The sequence below is a fragment of the Rattus norvegicus genome, chromosome 1 (assembly GCF_021556685.1).
Source record: "Rattus norvegicus strain SHRSP/BbbUtx chromosome 1, alternate assembly SHRSP_T2T, whole genome shotgun sequence".
Classification (NCBI taxonomy): domain Eukaryota; kingdom Metazoa; phylum Chordata; class Mammalia; order Rodentia; family Muridae; genus Rattus; species Rattus norvegicus.
In genome coordinates, this window is record NC_141534.1 from 219948565 (window position 1) to 219966617 (window position 18053).

Here is an 18053-nt window from a genome sequence, read left to right on the forward strand (position 1 = left end):
TGGGGTGCTCTACACTGGAAAGCCACGTTCTGGGTGAGCCTAGGATAGAGCCTGCAGGCTGGGAGGTCAGCCAGGGGTACGCAGGGGCATCAGCAATGGGCTAGGAAAGTAACTCAGGTGTTAGCGTGCTCTCCTAGCATGCATGAAGCACTGTTTGATCCCTAGCACCTAGTCAACTAGGTGTGGTGCCACATGTCCCATCAGTCAGGTGATAGAGGCAGGGGGGTCAGCAGTTCAAGGACTACTTTTCAACAGCATTAGAGGCCAGCTGGACTAAATAAACGAACCCCAGTATCAAACACACACAAGTTCAGTGCAATTCCTCTTCAGCCACTGGGTGGAGCCCAAGGTCAAGTTCAAACTGAGGTCTAAGTTCAGGAGCCAGGACAAACGGCCCAAGTGCCCACAGTTGCTGGCCACAAACTTGACTTCAAGTTATGGCTAGCCATTCAGTCATGGGGCTTGAAATGAATGGCCTAAAGTCTGTGTGGGTGCTCCAAGCCAAACTTTGGACATACCAGTGCCTGCCTCAGAATAGAGTAAGACACAAAGGGGGCCAAGCATGGGGGAGAGTTAGTGTGCAGTGGGTAGCTGACCCGTGGGCAGTATCTTCCATCATCAATATGACTTAGACACATCCCATTGGTGCAGGCAGGTCTTTGCTTTTAGTGGCTGTGGGGGGGACCTTACTGTCACTTGGGGCCTGGGCCTGTGGAGTGGAGCTGGAAGTCAGAGAGGGTCCCTACTGCTGAGAAATCTTGTGCGTGTAACTTAACCTTTTTGAGCCAGTCTCCTCAGCGAGAGGTGGGTGACAGCCGCCTGGCCTGGCAGTAAGAAGGTGATGTAAGAGTCTTCACCATGGTATGTGCCACTGTCTGCCTTCTGTCACTGGGATATTGTGTCGAGAAGCTGGGGTTGCCTCTCCAAGAAGCAGGGTGGGGCAAAGATTTTCTGAGGGAATGTGGGGAGAAGGCAAGTGCCTACCATTTCGTCCCACCTTCAGTTCCCTGGGGGCCACTCCTGGGTCCCCTCTGTCACCAAAGGAGATGTGGACCATAAGATACTCAGGTCATCAGGGACCTTGACAGGGAAGGGTAGGACCCTAAGGTCTTCCACTGGGAGAGCCCCAACTGCCCCCTCCCGTTTCCATATTGTAATCAAAATGTGATGCCCAACCCTTCCTTGTGTCCACCCCCTTGCCTTCCATGCCTGACAGGTATCTCTTCTGAAGAATGGAGACCAGGAACAGGCATAGCCTGAGGTACAACCTCAGTCCCCAGGGACCCCAGCCTGCTTCAGTCGGGATCCCTGGGGACATCCTGGCAAGCCTATCTCAGTCATGCCCCTGGTGTGTCAGCCTCCCATCTGAACACTTGCTTTTCCTATGTTATAAACTGCATCATTCACAGCCCCTAGAAAGCCTCTGTATAAGAGTTGGTATGTCTCCCATGAGTCCATGGCATAGGAGAGGAGACGACCAGGACAGCCTTGGGCGACTCTTGGAGAAGGTTTCAAGAGGAGGTGGGAAAGCTGGGTGTCTAACTCACAACTCTGAGTCCAGGAGGCAGAACCATTCTGTCCCTATTCCCTCCGTTTCTGGTTAAGGCAGGGGATCTCAGAGCCTAAACATCCTCCACTGGCCGTAAGTGTGATGGGGCATTACCCCAGCGGGCCACATGTTGCAAACGAGGAGAAATTGGCTAGCAGGCCTCCAGGCCAGACAGGTCTCTGGACCCTGACATGTTACTCAGGAGCCTGGTAGAGACAGAATCCCCACTAACCTGCCATCTTTTTCCACTGCAGCTCTCCCCAGGCTCCGAGGAGGATGAGGCCCATGAGGGCTGCAGCCGAGAGAACCTGGGCCGAATCCAGTTCAGTGTTGGCTACAACTTCCAGGAGTCCACACTCACCGTGAAAGTCATGAAGGCCCAGGAGCTGCCGGCCAAGGACTTCAGTGGCACTAGTGACCCCTTTGTCAAGATCTACCTACTACCCGACAAGAAGCACAAACTGGAGACCAAGGTGAAACGGAAGAATCTAAACCCGCACTGGAACGAGACCTTTCTATTTGAAGGTGAGGCTCGTTGCTACTCCCACTTCCCTGCCCACTGATCCATCCCACATGCATGGCCACCATCAAGAAACATAGATGAGGGGCTGGGGATTTAGCTCAGTGGTAGAGCGCTTGCCTAGGAAGCTCAAGGCCCTGGGTTCAGTCCCCAGCTCCGAAAAAAAAAAAAAAAGAACCAAAAAAAAAAAAAAAAAAAAAAAGAAACATAGATGAACCCGCACCTGCAGGTCCACGGGCATGCAAGCACACATAGGCATGTAAGACGCACACACACACACACACACACACACACACACACACACACAACTTCCATGCACACACATGCCAGGTTAACCCAATGTGTGTTGTTCAGATTGATCCCAGGAGGTGAGAGAAGTCAACATACTAGCCACAGGCTTTGAGGGGGAAGATTGTTACAGGCTAGGGTCCCAACTTACGACATTCAGAGGTCCTTTGCTATGGAGCAACCAGGTAAAGGGTCCCTACAAATCTAGTGAAAGTACCAGAACCTTCTGGGACTTTTTCCTTCATCCTCATCTTCATCCTCTTCAGCTCTGGTCTAATCTGTCTGAACTGGAACCTCAGGTTTCCTATTTACTAGCTGTGTGACATTAAGAAAAGTCCTAACCTCCCTGGTTCTTGGTTTCTTCATCTATAAAAGAGAAGTGATGATAGTAATTGAACAAGTTAGCAACTTTTCAAAGCACATAGAGCAGGCCCTGACACCTAAAAGGCGCTGATATCTGCTACTTGGAGATGTGGTCTGTTGCCAGTCTTTGTCCCCTCACTGCCATGGGAGACAAGCAAGATCTCTGAGCCATTCCCTCTGGCTCCAAAGGCATTAAGCCAATGTGCCCGTTCCCAAAGCCAATCTTATCCCTCATGTCTGAGAACACGGGGTCTGCAATAAGGAGGGGACAGCTCCTATGCCAGGCAGGGTGCTACAGTGGGAAGCCTTAAGTCTCCCCATAACCTGGTTCAGCCGAGGAAAATCAGTCCCTGTGGATTACGGTTGCTTTAAGGTGCCCTGGTCTTCTAGAACCGAACACACTGCTTATCCCAGGGCTGCTTCCCCAACTGGCATCCAGGCCCATCAGCACCTGTGTATTCTGTGCCTTGACAATGAGGTAAAAGCCTCTGTGTTTCTAGGCCTATGCTTCCTCAGGTCAACATGGGCACTGTTTTAAAGATGGCACAGGTAACCAGAGGCTTGGCATCTGAATGGCCAGCACATGGGTGAGGCTTATGGGCAGAGCCCCAATCCTCAACTCTCTCACACAAACATTCGCTTACTGCCAACTTTTAGCTGGATCCTGGGAGTTCAGAGAAGATGGAGTCAGTCCTGTCTCATGGAGGGCAAAGCTGTACTGATATTAAGCCATGGTCCGCAGGAACCCTGTATAAACTCCTCTTAGTGTGCAGAGAAAAAGCCCTCAAAAACCAGCCATTCAAGGTGGGTTCTGGTAGATGAGTTTTTGGCATATAGGAGACTGTTTCGTGTGGCCCTGGAAAAACTGATTTAGACACAGGAACCTCTTGGAGCCACTAATATCCCCAGGACACTTGTTTCCATGCATGTCACCTGGGCAGATGCCAAAGGTCACCTGGGCAAGGTCCCATGGGGCCTTCAAGATGAGCAAGACATATCTTCCTTAGTAGGTAGAAAGGGAGACAGACCCTGAATGAATCAGAGGGATCCTCTCCCACGTCCACGTCCATCAGAGGCTCCTGTGGTTTCTGTGTCTTTGGTGAAGTGCCCACTAGTGTTCTTCCCACCCCTTCATCTCCATCACTCCAGCTGGTGGGGCTCCCTTAGGTGTTCCCTTCTTCCTGCTCACACCTCAGTATCTCACAACGCGTCCAGGCTGGCCTATGCCCACCCCAGGTCACCTGTGCCCACTCCAGATCACCCTTGCCTCCCAGAAGTCAGAGCCATTTCTCCTCCCTTTCTCTTCCATTCTGGTCGAACCATCGGGCCAGCCCACTGGCATTTATTCATCCATTCAATTATTTCATTCAATTATTTATCCTCTCTGTGTGCACATGTGCCAGGGCATGGGTGTGTTCAGGAGCATGTGCACATGTGCATGCATGCATGTGTAAGGCAGAGGCTAACACTGGGCGTCTTCAACGGTTGACCTTTTCTAAGAAAATATTTTATGTGCATTTGTGTGCATCTACTTAAGGAAGAGCCTTTTGTGTGAGGGACCAGTGGAGGTCAGAAGTTATGAGCTACCTAACATGATGCCAAGCCCAATGACTTTTGCTTGGTGCCCAGGATACACATGGTGGGAAGAGAGAACCAACCCAAGGTGTCCTCTGACTTCCACATTCACACTGGCACATGAATGTGCACACACATACATACATTCATGCATGCACACATTCGCACACATGAATGTAATTTTAAAATGTTAAGTGACTGCCCTGCCCCGGTAGGCAAGCCAGAGGATAATGGAAGAAAGGATTGGATAGATCTGTTTGGGCTTGCCCTAAAGTCAAGAAGGCCCAGCGATAGAGTGTGCTACAGGGCAGCCCACCCCTTCTGTGATGCCAGGAAAGAACTAGATGTCAAAGTTGAAAACTGGCTGGAGCAGGTCTGGTGGGGTTCACAGGTGAGGTCCTGATGAGGGCAGAGCCAGGACTTCAAGGGATCAGGAGAAGATGGAGCCTGGGCACTGAGGGAGGACTAGGTACCTGCCCACAGAAGGAAGACAGCGGGGCCACAGTTTGGAAGGACTGGCTTTCCTTCTGAGTACTCTGGATGTTAAAAGAAGCAGGCTGTGGCATGCTGGCTATTTTTTAAAAAAATCAATCTGGCCACAGTGTTGAGAATGGGCCACGGGAGGAAGCTCGGGAGCGGGAAGGGTGGTTTTGGACATTCTCATGGCTGACAGGCAGGAGGTGCTGGTGGTTTGGGTATCCAACATGGGCTCTGTTTAGAAAGAGCTGATAGGCAGGCTGATCCTCAGCCTTGGGAGGAAGTGAAGGAGAAAGCAGAGTCCCAGAACTCTGGTTCACTCTCACAGGCACATTTCTAGTTTCCCTGTCCCCTCTCTTCCCAGGGTTCATTAGGTGATAGCCTTACAGCCTCAGGCAGAGCCTCTTGTCCAGACTTGGTCAAGGGAGCAAGGGGGCCACTGTCCAGACCTGAACACACACGCCATGAACACACTAATGGTCTTTGTCCTGCTGTTGGTCCTGGGACTGTCATGTAAACCATCGGAGCCTCGGTTTCCCCATCTGCTGGGTCACATGACACAGAGTTCTTTCTGGCACTTCAGAAAGTGCTACTGCAGTCAGCTGTGGCCCCCTGGTGTAGGCTGGTAGCAGAGGTGACAAGGCCACCCCACTCACAGGGCCTTCCTTCCCCACCCCCATTCTTTGCTTCCCCCTCCACCCTCTCCTCCCTTCCACTCTCTCTCTCTCCCTTTTCTCCATTTTAACTTCTTTCTTACCTTGTTTGTCTGCCCCAGGGTTTCCCTATGAGAAAGTGGTACAGAGGATCCTCTACCTCCAGGTCCTGGATTATGACCGTTTCAGCCGCAATGACCCCATTGGGGAGGTGTCCATCCCTCTCAACAAGGTGGACCTGACCCAGATGCAGACCTTCTGGAAGGATCTGAAGCCATGCAGCGATGGGAGTGTAAGTCCCCCTGTAGTCTTTGAACTGAAGCAATGTGGTCAGGGCTGGCAGAGGTTCCTCACCCACCCTCAGCCCCAGGATGTCAGCAGGGCTCAGAGTGGAGCACTGGTGGGCGGCCCCCAGAGAGCTGGCTGCCCCCCCTATGGCTGGAACCCTGGGGTTTAGAACTTGGGGCGAATCACCTGAGTTGTACAATGAGCCCAGGGCTCTGTTCAGGGAACTGGGAGCCCTGAATAAGCAAAGGTTCTCCAGAAGAGAGGAGAAGGCATGCAGTGCTGACAAACAGAGGGGCTGCTATCACCCAGGTCAGGGCACATGGGACCCGTGGACAGCTTGGATCCCTGACCACGCCCTCCCTTCTAGTTCCCACACCTGACCTCCCTGAGGGAGATCAAGGAGAGCCCCTCCCTGTGGCCCAGCCTCACCCCTCTTGTTGCCCTACAGGGGAGCCGAGGGGAGCTGCTCTTGTCTCTCTGCTACAACCCCTCTGCCAACTCCATCATCGTGAACATCATCAAAGCTCGCAACCTCAAAGCCATGGACATCGGGGGCACATCAGGTGCTGAGGCTTATCACGGCAGGATGGGCAGGCCCACGGGGTAGGGGGGAGCTTCACATGACACAAGGGTCACTTCAGATATGGGAAATAGACATATAGGGGCCCTAACCCTAACCCCTGCCTGTTAGTCCTCTGACTAGAGATAGTAGAGCTCCTTGGACATATCCTGGGTCAGTGTCATCTTGGCAGCCCAGACTTCCCTGAGTCAGGAAGAAAGGTGACATTGTGGTGGGGAGACCCTAGTCCTAGCTCAGGTGCTGCTTGTGTGTGGACTTGGGAAGACCCGTACTAGCATAAGAATGCTGAGGCAATGTCTAGGGTCATTTTAGGTTCTACCATATGACAATTATCCCCAGTCCCTCTTGTTCTTGCCCTGGCATGGCCTCGTCACCTACTTCAAAAACATGCCAGGTCCCACTTAGGTTTTGCACCTGAGAGGGCATGAGGACCCTTGAGTCCCCCCAACACACACACACACGTCTGTCCCTCTGACCCTTCTGTCTACCACCACCTCCCAGACCCCTATGTGAAGGTGTGGCTGATGTATAAAGACAAGCGGGTAGAGAAAAAGAAGACGGTGACAAAGAAGAGGAACCTGAATCCCATCTTCAATGAGTCTTTCGCCTTTGACATACCCACGGAGAAGCTGAGGGAGACCACCATCATCATCACTGTCATGGACAAAGACAAGCTCAGCCGCAATGACGTCATTGGCAAGGTAGGGCTGGGCTGGGTGCATAGCCAGACCGGAAGGGTTTATCCTTAGGAGGCAGCGGGGGCCAAGGATAAGCATGGACCATGGCCCAGACATCAGGAAAGACCCAGCCAGACAGGGAAAGAAGGAACCTTGAATTCCCTAAAGGTTTTCTGAGTTCTCGGACTGGTTCAGCCCTGCTTATAGCTAAGTGGGGCTGTGGCAGAGCCCCTGCCAGAAACCAAAGACCTTAATTACTTCAGCTCCTAGCTGATCTGCACAAAGCTGGCTGGGTGGTCCAGAATAAGTTACTCAGCCTTTCTGAGCTTCTGTGTTATCTGTAAATGAAGCTAATGCCAACCGTGCAGAAGGTCCCAGGGCAAGGTCAGACCCACCTGAGACAGAAGGGAGGGGATTCCGAATGAAGGCGACCTCTTCTTGCACGTTAGGCAAGAAGCCAGCCATGACTTGAGTTTCTTGACAACACAATTCTATGACATAATCTCTCCACTTTTCTACTTCGAAAAGCACGTCCCTGTGTTTCTAACGCTATGTTGGGACTCAGTACAGATGCAAAAGTCCAGCTGCCTGGGTTCCGGTTTTGTTGTTTGTGGCTTTTAGAATGGAGCCCACTTATCTACTGACACTAAGGTATACTTCCCTTAAAAAGCTGTCACCTCTCTGTTGGGAAGAGAAGAGCATCATTTCCTCTGCTTAAAATGAGAGTCAGGAAGTGCCAGCCACACAGTGTAGTGGGAGCATTTGATAAGGATAGTGAGAGAGATGCTCGGCCTGGCCCTTGAAGTATACATGTAGCTTCTATTGTAACAAAAGCTAGGTTTGAAATGTTTCTTCCTATGGTGTAGTCATTTGTTCAGTATCAGCAGTTTGACTTCCATATAGTCTTTGTTTTGTTTTGAGACAGTTTCCCTGTGTGTCGTAGCTGTCCTGGGACTGGCTCTGTAGACCAGGCTGGCCTTGAACTCGAAAGATCCAATTGCCTCCATCTCCCTACTGCTGGGATTAAAGGCATGCACCACAGGCATAGGCTGGCCTCAGATTCCTTACGTAGCTGAGTATGGTCTTGGGTTTCTGATCCTGCTGCCTCTCTCTTCCAAACACTGTGATTGGTTATAGGCAAGTGCCATGGTACCTGCTTTATGCAGTGCAGGGGATTGAATATGGGGCTTCACATGTGCTGGGCACTCATGAACCCTGACCAAGTCATAGAAATTTGACCAGGAATAGTGCAGAGAGCCAGTGATCAGGGAGAGGAAGTGAGGGTGTGGAAACACAGGTTCCCTTGGTATATGACTGTCTTAGATACTTTTCCCCTGCATGGTGAAAAAGCACCATGACCAAGACAACTCACACTTTAATTTAATAAAATAATAATTTAGGCATCTAATTGGGGACTTGCTTACAATTTCAAAGGGTGAGTCCAGGACCATCATGACGAGGAACATGGCAGCAGGCAGGCAGGCATAGTGCTGGTGCAGTAACTAAGCGTTCACATCTGAGTTGGCAGTGAGAGCTAATAGCATGGGCTTCTAAAACCTCAAAGCCCAGCCCCAGTGACAAACCTCCTTCAACAAGGCCACACTTCCTAATCCTTCCCAAACAGTTCCACCAGTGGAGGACCAAGCATTTAAATATAATGAGCTTATAGTGTCCTTCTTATTCAAACCCCAGCAATGGTGTGTTTAGAGAAGGATGAACTGGCATCTACAGAGAAGGGGCCAATCTGGAGGCATTCCTCAGAGAATGCCTTGTTGGGAAGAGAAAAGCAGCTAGCCTTGTGGAAGAAAGCTGACCCCAGGAGTATCATTCAGCCAACTTGTGGGCACAGGTATAGAGTAGTGTACATGCTGTGAGCAGGGCCCACTGAGCCTCCCAGAGGCCCTTCTAGCCTCTACTAAAGCTCTGCTTTATAGAAGTAGGTGTTACTTGGGAGAGAACCTTTAGCTTCCTTTACCAGACCAGCCCTCTGTGGGCCAAACCAAGTCAAAATGGTTTTGTTCTTGCTTTGGTCTGGGTAGTTAAAGAAGCCTAGGGATGATCTTGCAACCTTTCTGCGTCACAGGCCCAGCTCAACTCCCAGAGGCTGGGAATCTGGCCTTGTTATGGGCTGTGGAACATTCTGGGCTGATGTTGCAAATGCAGGTAGTCACAGAGGAGCACTTGGCTGAGACCTGTGGTGGTGGTAATGGTGGGACAGTGGGGTGGAGTACTCAGTGAGCCTTAGAGGGAACTGACTGAGAACTTAGTCAGGAGAGGGCAGCAGACTTGTGCAGTCTCCAGCTGTCTCTTGTTATCAGTCGGTTGCACAGAGGAGCCTGAGGCTGAGAGATATTCCACCCCTGAATAGTATTTGCTCATTTTGTCCTGGTGTTTTATCGTTTGTTTGTTCTGACAGGGTCTCACATTGTAGCCCAGTCTGGCCTGTACATAGTGGTCAAACTCATTATGTACCCCCAGGGTAGCCTCATACTCATAGCAATCCTTCTGTCTCAGTGTGTGAATTTTAGGTACGAGATACTACACCTGATAATTTTAAATGTACAGAAAAGTAGGAAGTATGATATGGCATATCTATGTCCCTCTGGCCCAGTGTCCTGGCGGTATATCTGTCACAGCTTAAGGAACTGACCTGGAGCCTTGCTGTGAATCCGCCAGACTTCATTTGCATTTGGCCAGTTCTCCCACTAATGCCCCAGGCCTGCTCCAGGATCCAGTATTAGCTAGCACATTGTACTCTGTAGTCAAGGTCCCCTGGCTCTTTGACCTGTGACAGTTTCTTGCCCTTTAAATTGTCATCTTGATGGCTTTAAGGTGCCCTGGCCAGGGTCCCGCAACACTGTCTGCTTTTCTTCCAATGGCCCTGGTCTTGAGCATTCAGCATTGGCTAGGCCAGGCTCAGCTGAGACTACTTTGGGAGTTTCTGGGGCAGCCCTGTAATGTTGTGGAGCCCCTATGAGAGCCTGGGCTGGATTGGTAGTCTAGAACCACCAAGACCTTCCTTACCCCATTTGAACTTTTAAACTATGGCTGAAGGTAAGACTTTTAACTCTTGTGTGTGCCTTAGTTTCCCCATCGGAAACCTGGGACTAATCATGTAGTTTGCTTACCTGCCAGGTTTGTAAGTGTACACTGACCTCAAAGTACAAAGTCTGGGGGTAGGATGGGGACAGGAAATGCCAGGAGATGGGAGAGACAATAACAATGGTGTCCCTTCCTAGGGCAGGGAAGGCTGCCCCAGCCAAGCGCCCGTGTCCTGACCTTCACAGTAAAATGGGCTGCAGTTCAATGTCGAAGGGCCAGGCATGCCCAGGCCCTTGAGGGATGGCACAGGCAGGGAACTAGGTCAGGCTGGGAAAGGAAAAAGGCAGCCTCTGTGGGCCAGGCTGTTCCACGGGACAGGGCCCAAGTCTCGGAGCCTGCCATAATGCATCTTCTCTTCCTCCCCAGATCTACCTGTCCTGGAAGAGCGGACCAGGCGAGGTGAAGCACTGGAAAGACATGATCGCTCGTCCCCGGCAGCCTGTGGCCCAGTGGCACCAGCTGAAAGCCTGAGAGGGGCCGAGGGAGGCCCCGAGGGCCAAGGCCTGGCTCCCCATCACGCCCTACCACTTTATGCACAATGCCCAGCCCGGCCCCCTGCCATGGGTGAGGGGAGAACCCCGAGCGCTCAGCCAGGGAAGGGTACCAGAACTCTACTGGGCCCCATTTCTAGGAAGTACCAGCCCCACCTCCGTGAGTCCAGCTCGGGAGTGGGAGCTCTGGGAGCCATTTCCCTGCTTTGCCTCTTTCTTTCCTGATTTGCTGATACTAAAGACGTGGGGGACAGCTCAAGAGCCAGATGGGCAGATCCCTCCAGAGGCCCGCCAGGTGGGCGTAGCCCCCGTTTTCTTTAAGGCAGTGCCTGGAGTGGAGAGAAGCCACCCCTTCCCTAGCCCCCCTTTTTGGGGCCCAGAAGAGGAAGGCCGAGGCGTTTGGCCTCGGCCTGGTCATCAGGCCCATCCCCAGCTTCAGGTGCCGACTGGGCCCTGGACACTGAGGGTAGTATATAGCCTGTGCTCCAGATTCCTGGAGGCGTGGCCCTGTGTATTTGTGTTGTGTCTACTGTGTGTGTGTGTGTGTGTGTGTGTGTGTGTGTGTGCCCACATGCGTGTACACATGTGCACCTGGAAGCTCATGCGCACATGTGTGAAAGGGGGTGCTCCCTCCCTGTCCCCCTGGGGCCAGCCAGCAGTGCTGATTGGCTATGGAGAATAGCAGAGTTTCTTGAGGAGGAAGTGGGGCTGGGTCAGGCAGAGGTCAAGGCCACAGGGAAGGTAGGAGAAGAAGGGTATGGACAGCTGAGAAGTGGGGACCAGGGCAGGTGGCTGTTTCAGCTGCCTCCTGGCGCCCACTTTGCCTGTCTCTGTAGCCCCCACCCCCACAGCTCCCCGGTAGAACTCCCCACTGCAGTGTCATTCCTTGGGCCTGGGCTCACACTTTGTAGGCACCTACTCACCGTGTGCATGGCCTTCCAACAGGGCACCACTCCCATCCTTCTCAGGCATCCCTACCCCTCACCTGGGGACCCCACCCTCCCAGATCTCATATTGCAGCCAAATTGGCGTCTGCTCCACACTCTCTGGCTTGGATACAGCCCCTGACCCCCACCCCTTACCCCGACACCTCTGCCTTTTCTTTACATAATCTGATCAACCCCTGGGCTTCTCCAGGCTGTCTTGACACATACCCCACCCCAATCCCAGAGTAGTAGCTCTTTTTGCCCCTCCCACCCACCGTGTAAGCAAAGGAAACAGGGGACATTCCAGGAGTCTGAGGTTGCTATACCCAAAGAAGCTGCCGTTTCTTCTCCCAGCCTCTGCTGAGACTAGAACTGGCTTCCCCTTGGAAACAGCAGACTCCAGAATGATCCCTCTTAAGTCCCGTCACCTCTGTGCTGTATTGAAAAAAAGACCCAACTGGGCAAAGAGTCTCAAAACCAATTCAGTGACTTGAGCCCAACATTCCCAGATTCGACCACCAGGTGGCACCAGAGCACTACATCTATGGTGGCAGTTGGGGACCACAGTTACGGTTCTACCCTGGCTGGCAACTTGGCACCCCAAGGATGGAAGGGGTCTGGACTGGATCTGCATGTCTAGAGCACAGTGGGAGCAGAGGCATTTGGGCATTTTTAAATTCCTTCAGCGGGCTTCCCCTTACCGCTCAACTTTCTGGCTGGGGTGAGATCTCCTTTTGTTCATATGAAAATGTTCTTATCAGATTTTACACCCTGTCCCCAGGAGGAGTCTCTTAAGTAGTAGGTGAATCATTTGTAGAGTGAATAATTCCATTGTGAAACAAATAGTTACCCACATTACTTGTAAATCTAAATGTTTGTAGACTGCAGCTTTCGCTTTAGGTAGGATCTCCCCCAACTCCCCTGCCCAGCTGGGTGTAGCCCCTGGCAAGGGCTCCTCCCAACCCCCTGCAGAGGCTGTGTGGAAATAGAAGAGGGTGATGTAGGAAGTCTGGGAGTTTGGAGAGAAGTTGCTGCCATCCTTCCCTCCATCTGCCTCGGTCTCCTGAGTACTTCCACAGAGCCATCTGAGGGACCCGGGCAACTTGCACCAGTAGGTGTAAGGCTGGCATCAGATTTATGCAGGGCTCGCTCATGCACCTCCTAGCCAGTCAGCTCAGAGAGCATCCCCTACAGAGCTGTCCTCCCCTCAAGCTACTAGGAATAGTAGTGACCCAACCTGGGATTCTTCAGCCCCCACGTGTAGGTGGAGTGGGGGGGGGTGCCAGCAAGAGGCTTCAAACTGTGGGCTGAGAGCAGAGTGGGGTTGCACAAGTCGCAGCTGGATGATGGAGTCTGGGCCTACGATGGTTAAGGGAGGGCAACTGGAGGAACATGGAAACGGGGGAGGGGGGGAAGACTTGAGGGTGAGGAGAGCACCAGGGCTCTGCCACTAATGTCCTAGGATGTTGGGCAAGTCACCCACACTCCCTGGGCCTCAGTTTCTCCATCTGTAAAATGATGGTAATAATACTTCACCTACCTCATGGGGGAGGTTGTGAGGCCACCATCACCTGACCAAGGGGATCAAGGCAGGAGGGGCTCTGAAGGTGCTACCCAGAGCAAAGTTGTTGCTGACGCCTGAAAGCAAGGCCACCTGCCCGTCCACCCTACCCCACAGAGCCTCTAGGGACCGCCAGAGCCAATCTGTCTCTTCACTGTGTCCCAACCCCCTTTAAGAGCATCATCTGACATCTTGTGGGCACCCTAGACTAGTTGTTATGTTGTTTAGGTAGCCTTTCCTGTGACCATCTTCTCTGTGTAACTGCTATACAATTCCACCTGCCCCAGCACACCCCTCCACCTGCCCTCCAGCACCAGAGGCCAGGGAAGGGACAAAGGAAAACAGCCACAAAAGAAAAAAAAAAAAAAAGCCAAGGGGACTCCCAGCTCAGCTGGAACCCCCAGGGGTGGGAACTGGTGGCGCTGTTTGTATTGTGTTTGAGTCCTTGAGCGCAAGTGTTTTATAAAAAATAAAACAAAAATCCACTATCACAAAAAAAAAAAAAGAAAAAAATACAGCAAAGAGAACTGAAGACAAAAGGGAAAAAGAACCATACGATTTTTCCACCATATGCACCCTCTAAGCCAGCAAAATTTTCCTCTTTGCAAAATCATATTTTTGTGGGAATGGGCCCTGCTTTTTGTGGCAAGGCCTGTTCTGATTAATAAAGGATCGTGAAAAAGTAGGGCCTTGGCTGTTTCCTCTGAGGGTCCCAGCCCTCTCTCTCTTCTTCCAAGGGAAGCAACAGCTGGGATTGGAGGGAATGGGGGGTCTTGGGGTTCTCCACTCAGCTTGTCACCTCTGATTTTTCATCAGTGACTGGGGCCTGCCTGAGCTCACTCTCAGATCTAGACTAATCCCCACTACATTCACCAGCTGCCCCAAAGCAGAGAGCATTGCATGTCCCAGGTCAGACCTAAAGTCATCTTAGAAGTAGTGGGAACTCCCTAAGATCTCCAAGACCTCCCTTGGAATCCACTTAGTTGGGCACACACTCTCTCTCTTGCCAGGGAACCCTTATTACACTCCCAGGTCGGTTGAAAAAGCAAAGATGGGACCCCAGCCACCATCTTACCATCACCTCTGCTCAGCTGCTATGACTTGGGGCCAATGTCTCCTTCTAGGACTTGGCAGGGGAAAGAAAGAACAGGCTGAGCTCTAGGTCAGCCTGCTGGACCCATGGCCTTTCTCCAACCTATTGTCTAGGCTGATTTTCTATGGTTGGAAAAAAAAATCTCTCCCATCTAAAGAGCCCCATTGGCCAGTTCCAGGCCGAGGACCTGAGAGACTCCAGTGCCCTCCTGTCTGTGGGTCTGGCAAGCCATGTCTTTCGCTGTGCTCTCAGTGTCCTCGACTCACAAAGAAGCAATAATTTCCCAGCCACTCCCTGCTTGGTCCAGGGCAGCTGGCCTGCCAGTTCTCAGGGTACTGCAGAAGGCCAACTATATCTGCTTCAGATAGGCACTAAGGGAACCCCATAATTCCATGGGCCCTGCCCCACTCTGAAGTGAAGAGGGTCACATACCCTCTGTCCCCCACATCTGGGGGCCAGCAGCTGCCTCCTCAACCTGTACTAAGTACCCCCATTCTGAAGCTGCCTACCCTCTCCTCTTCTGCCCCTTTAACGTCCTACAATGTGGGTTAAAATCCCTTTTTAAAGGTGTACGCAGGCTAGGGTATAGCTCAGAGGTACAGCTCTTGCCCTACTGTGCACAAGCATCTGACAGGGGGCAGAACAGTTTCAGTTGGCTTCTCTTCCAGAAGTTCGAGGGAGTCCTGGGTCAGGTAAGTAGCTTCAGGGTCACGCTGGATATGGTTTAGCTTTTCTTTGGGAAAATAAACCCAAGAAACAGTTTTAGCAAAGTTGGTTCAGCACAGCAGAGGTGCCAGACCCTGGCCACTGGCACAGGACCTCTACCCTGGACTTCTGAGGCTCAGTCCCTCTGCCTGCTCTGAGCTACTCACACATCCCTTCATGTGCCTGAGACCACTCTCTCTCTTGCAAGTCCCTCCCAGATGCACTACTTCTAAAGGTCTCTCTGACCTTTCTGGATTCTGGGCTCTCCTCTCCTTCTCTGAGAAAGACAGCTGAGGGATAATCTGAACATGCTTCATGCCCCCATCCTGAGCTGCCCCCATCTGTTTCTCATGAAGTCATCCACTTCCCATGTCTGGGTCCTGTGTGTGTCTATGTGTCTGTGGATGCACATGAATGCGAGTGTGGTGTCTCTTAGATTGTGAGCCCTTGGGCAGGGTTCCCTGTCTGAATAGACGTTCTGTGTGGCACGCCTGGCTGTGTTAATAAATGTCCATCTTCAGACTCGCAGTGCCCTGATGTCTTAAGGAGGCTTTGGGAGACATAAGAAAGCTGGTGTGGCTGCATGAAAGGAGGGGAGGGGTTTCTGGGGAGGGTGTCCCGTTCCCAACCACCCCGCTTCCCCCTTTATCAAACCCTTGCGGTGGGCAATTATAAAGCTAGGAAAGGACCCTGCTAACGTCCCAGACTCGGATGCCTTGCCTGCCAATCAAAAGGTCGGCTGGTCTGGAGGCTTGGGAATCAGTCTAGAGAGTTGAGAGTCAGAGGGGAGGAGACGGGCTATGATTCTCATCCGTCTCACTTGCCAACTTGCCAGCCAGCCAAGGGTGGAGTAGCTCTTCCAGAGTGGGAACTGAGCGCTGGGTTAGGAGACCACAAATAGGCCAATAGGCAGGTCCCAGAACTCTCTCCTCAACCTGTTTCTTGTCCTACCACCCCTCTTCCCACCACTCATGTTCCCTTGGCTTTTTCTCCCAGCTCCCTTGGCCCCTGCCCCTGCCAGCCACACACCTATCTCCTAGAGCTTTCATGTCCCACTCACCATGTGTCCCACATCTGACTGCCCCAGTGGGTGGCGGGGGGACCACAGATGAGGCTGTGGTTACAAGTGTCTCACATCTCTTCCTTCTCTTCAGGGGCCTACTCAGGAACTTATAGGGTGGTGGGGCTAATGGAATCCCTCATAAGGTGCTCTCTTCACACCTAAGGAAGCTGGGTCAGGGGAACTGGTGACAGACGCTCCTTTCTCAAGTGCCCTCATTTCCTCAGAGAGATCCATACCAGTGCTTCAGGCATCTGCATGAACTCTAACCAAACTAACTTTCCAGAAGAAACTGGATCTGTGTCTGACAGCCTCACTACCTCCTCCTTGGATGGTTAATAGTCATAGATAAGGGTGCTAAGCTGAGTAAGGGAAAAAGGGGGGGGCTGAACATGAACGTCAGGATGACGTAGGGGAGTCCGCTGTAGGGCACTGCCCAGACCATCTGGCTTTGGGTGAGCCAGGGCCGGGAAGCAGAGACATCAGAAAGGAAACGTGAACTGTAGCTACGCAGGAAAGCACGGTAGATAAAACGGTGGGTGGCGTATTGGGCTGGGGCATCAGACTTAAAAACCCATTCTTCTCAGCTACAGGTGGAGAAACTTAGGGATCCAAGGTTTCATCAGGGTCGTTCAGCCAACAGCAGAGTTAGGAGCAGGGACAGACCTGGTCCATGGTGTTCTCCCGTGGACCTGACAAGTTCTGGAACCAGAGGTCAGACTCTGGTGGGCTGCAAGTCTCACTCAAACCACCTGATAACCTTACCTCTCAAATCCTTACCCCCGCATTACCAGACTCCAGAGCGCCCCAATGGAACCTCAACAGAAACAAAGCCTACAGCTGGGTCCCACATTAGTCTCATGCCCCACCTTTCATTCTGTCTGTCGGTCTAGTCTTATCTCACTCTAGATCTATACCCAGCCTCCTCCTTACCCAGAGCCCGGCCCAATGTGCTAGTCTAGCTACTGGGTTGAGCCTGACCTTTTGACTTCATATGACATCAGCTTTCATTGCCATGGTGATGGGGACCAAAACTGAAGGGACTGAGGCTGAGAAAGGCAAAGGAGAATGGAGCAAGTGCAGGCGCAGAGTGAGAGGGAGGAGCCAGTACTGTCCAGCGAATAAAAGAAAGCCAGCCCCGCTGGTGGGAGAGCCAAGATTAGAACCCAAGAACCAAGCTGCAGATGACCCCCACAGCATAACCAAGGGTAGGGTGAAGCGGAACATGAGGGCACCCGAAGATGTCAATGCTATTTCCCTCTGCAATGGGCATTTGTTCCCCAGACAAGAAGGGCACAACAGCTGGCCAGGGTCATCCTGACACAGAGTTGGAGCACATGGCGGGGGAGGTGCACCCACCCCAGTGGAACTTGGTGCTCCCGGACTTATAAATAAATAGACATGTGGGAAACACGCATTCTTTCTCCAAGAAATATAATTTATGTTTACAAGGTTTTTTTTTTTTTCTTTCTAAAGAAAACACTACCTTCTGGGGCTCCAGCCCCTGACAGTGTCCCTGAGTGTCCTCTGGCCCTCTCCTCCTATTATTGCTTGGATCTGGCCCTGGGAATTGCAGCGCTTGTCTCCTCAGCCCCTCAGAGGCTGTCCCTGGTGACGGAGTAGAGGCACATGGTGCCTGTCCAGTGCCCCATGCCGTGCCAGCCACCCTGGCTGTGCCCATGTAAGGAAATGGAGAGTGCAGGCAGTACGGAGGCCCTGAGCAGCCTCCTAGAGTGCAAAGCCCCTCTCTCTTGGGGCAGGAGGCCCTGGAGGCACAGTGGCATCTTCTCACACTTGACAACTGAGGGCACAGGCTGTAGGAGAGGGAAGATCTCTCTTTGCCCGGCAATACTTCAGCACATGCTGAGAGAAGAGATCAGGAGGAAAGATGGGGTGGAGACCCTCTCCTCTGTGTACCATACAGCTATCAGGGGGATACCTGCTGGAGAACTGAGGGAAGGTGAGGTGTTGGGCCCCAGTCTATGCCTGTTTCTGTCTTGGACAGAGTCCCTATGCCCTGCCTCTAGCCAGAACTATTCCCCACCCCCCAATACACACACGGAGAGGCAGTTTTGCCCCTATACAGTCTGTCCCAAAGGTAATGACTCTAGCAAGAGCTAGGGAAAGCCTAGGCGATCCAAACCT

At 52.2% G+C, this 18053-nt stretch overlaps 1 protein-coding gene across 15 annotated transcripts in view; it reads left to right on the forward strand.

Annotated features, from left to right (window-relative positions):
- Positions 1-15370, forward strand: part of Syt7 (synaptotagmin 7) — a 62476-nt gene extending 47106 nt beyond the window's left edge. For all 15 annotated transcript variants that reach the window (NM_001398614.1, NM_001398618.1, NM_001398616.1 and 12 more), the window contains 5 exon segments: positions 1804-2074; positions 5548-5717; positions 6162-6276; positions 6795-6994; positions 10439-15370. In NM_001398614.1, the coding sequence (NP_001385543.1) occupies positions 1804-2074; positions 5548-5717; positions 6162-6276; positions 6795-6994; positions 10439-10543 (861 nt within the window). In that variant the 3' untranslated portion in view covers positions 10544-15370.
- The last annotated feature ends 2683 nt before the right edge of the window (positions 15371-18053 follow it).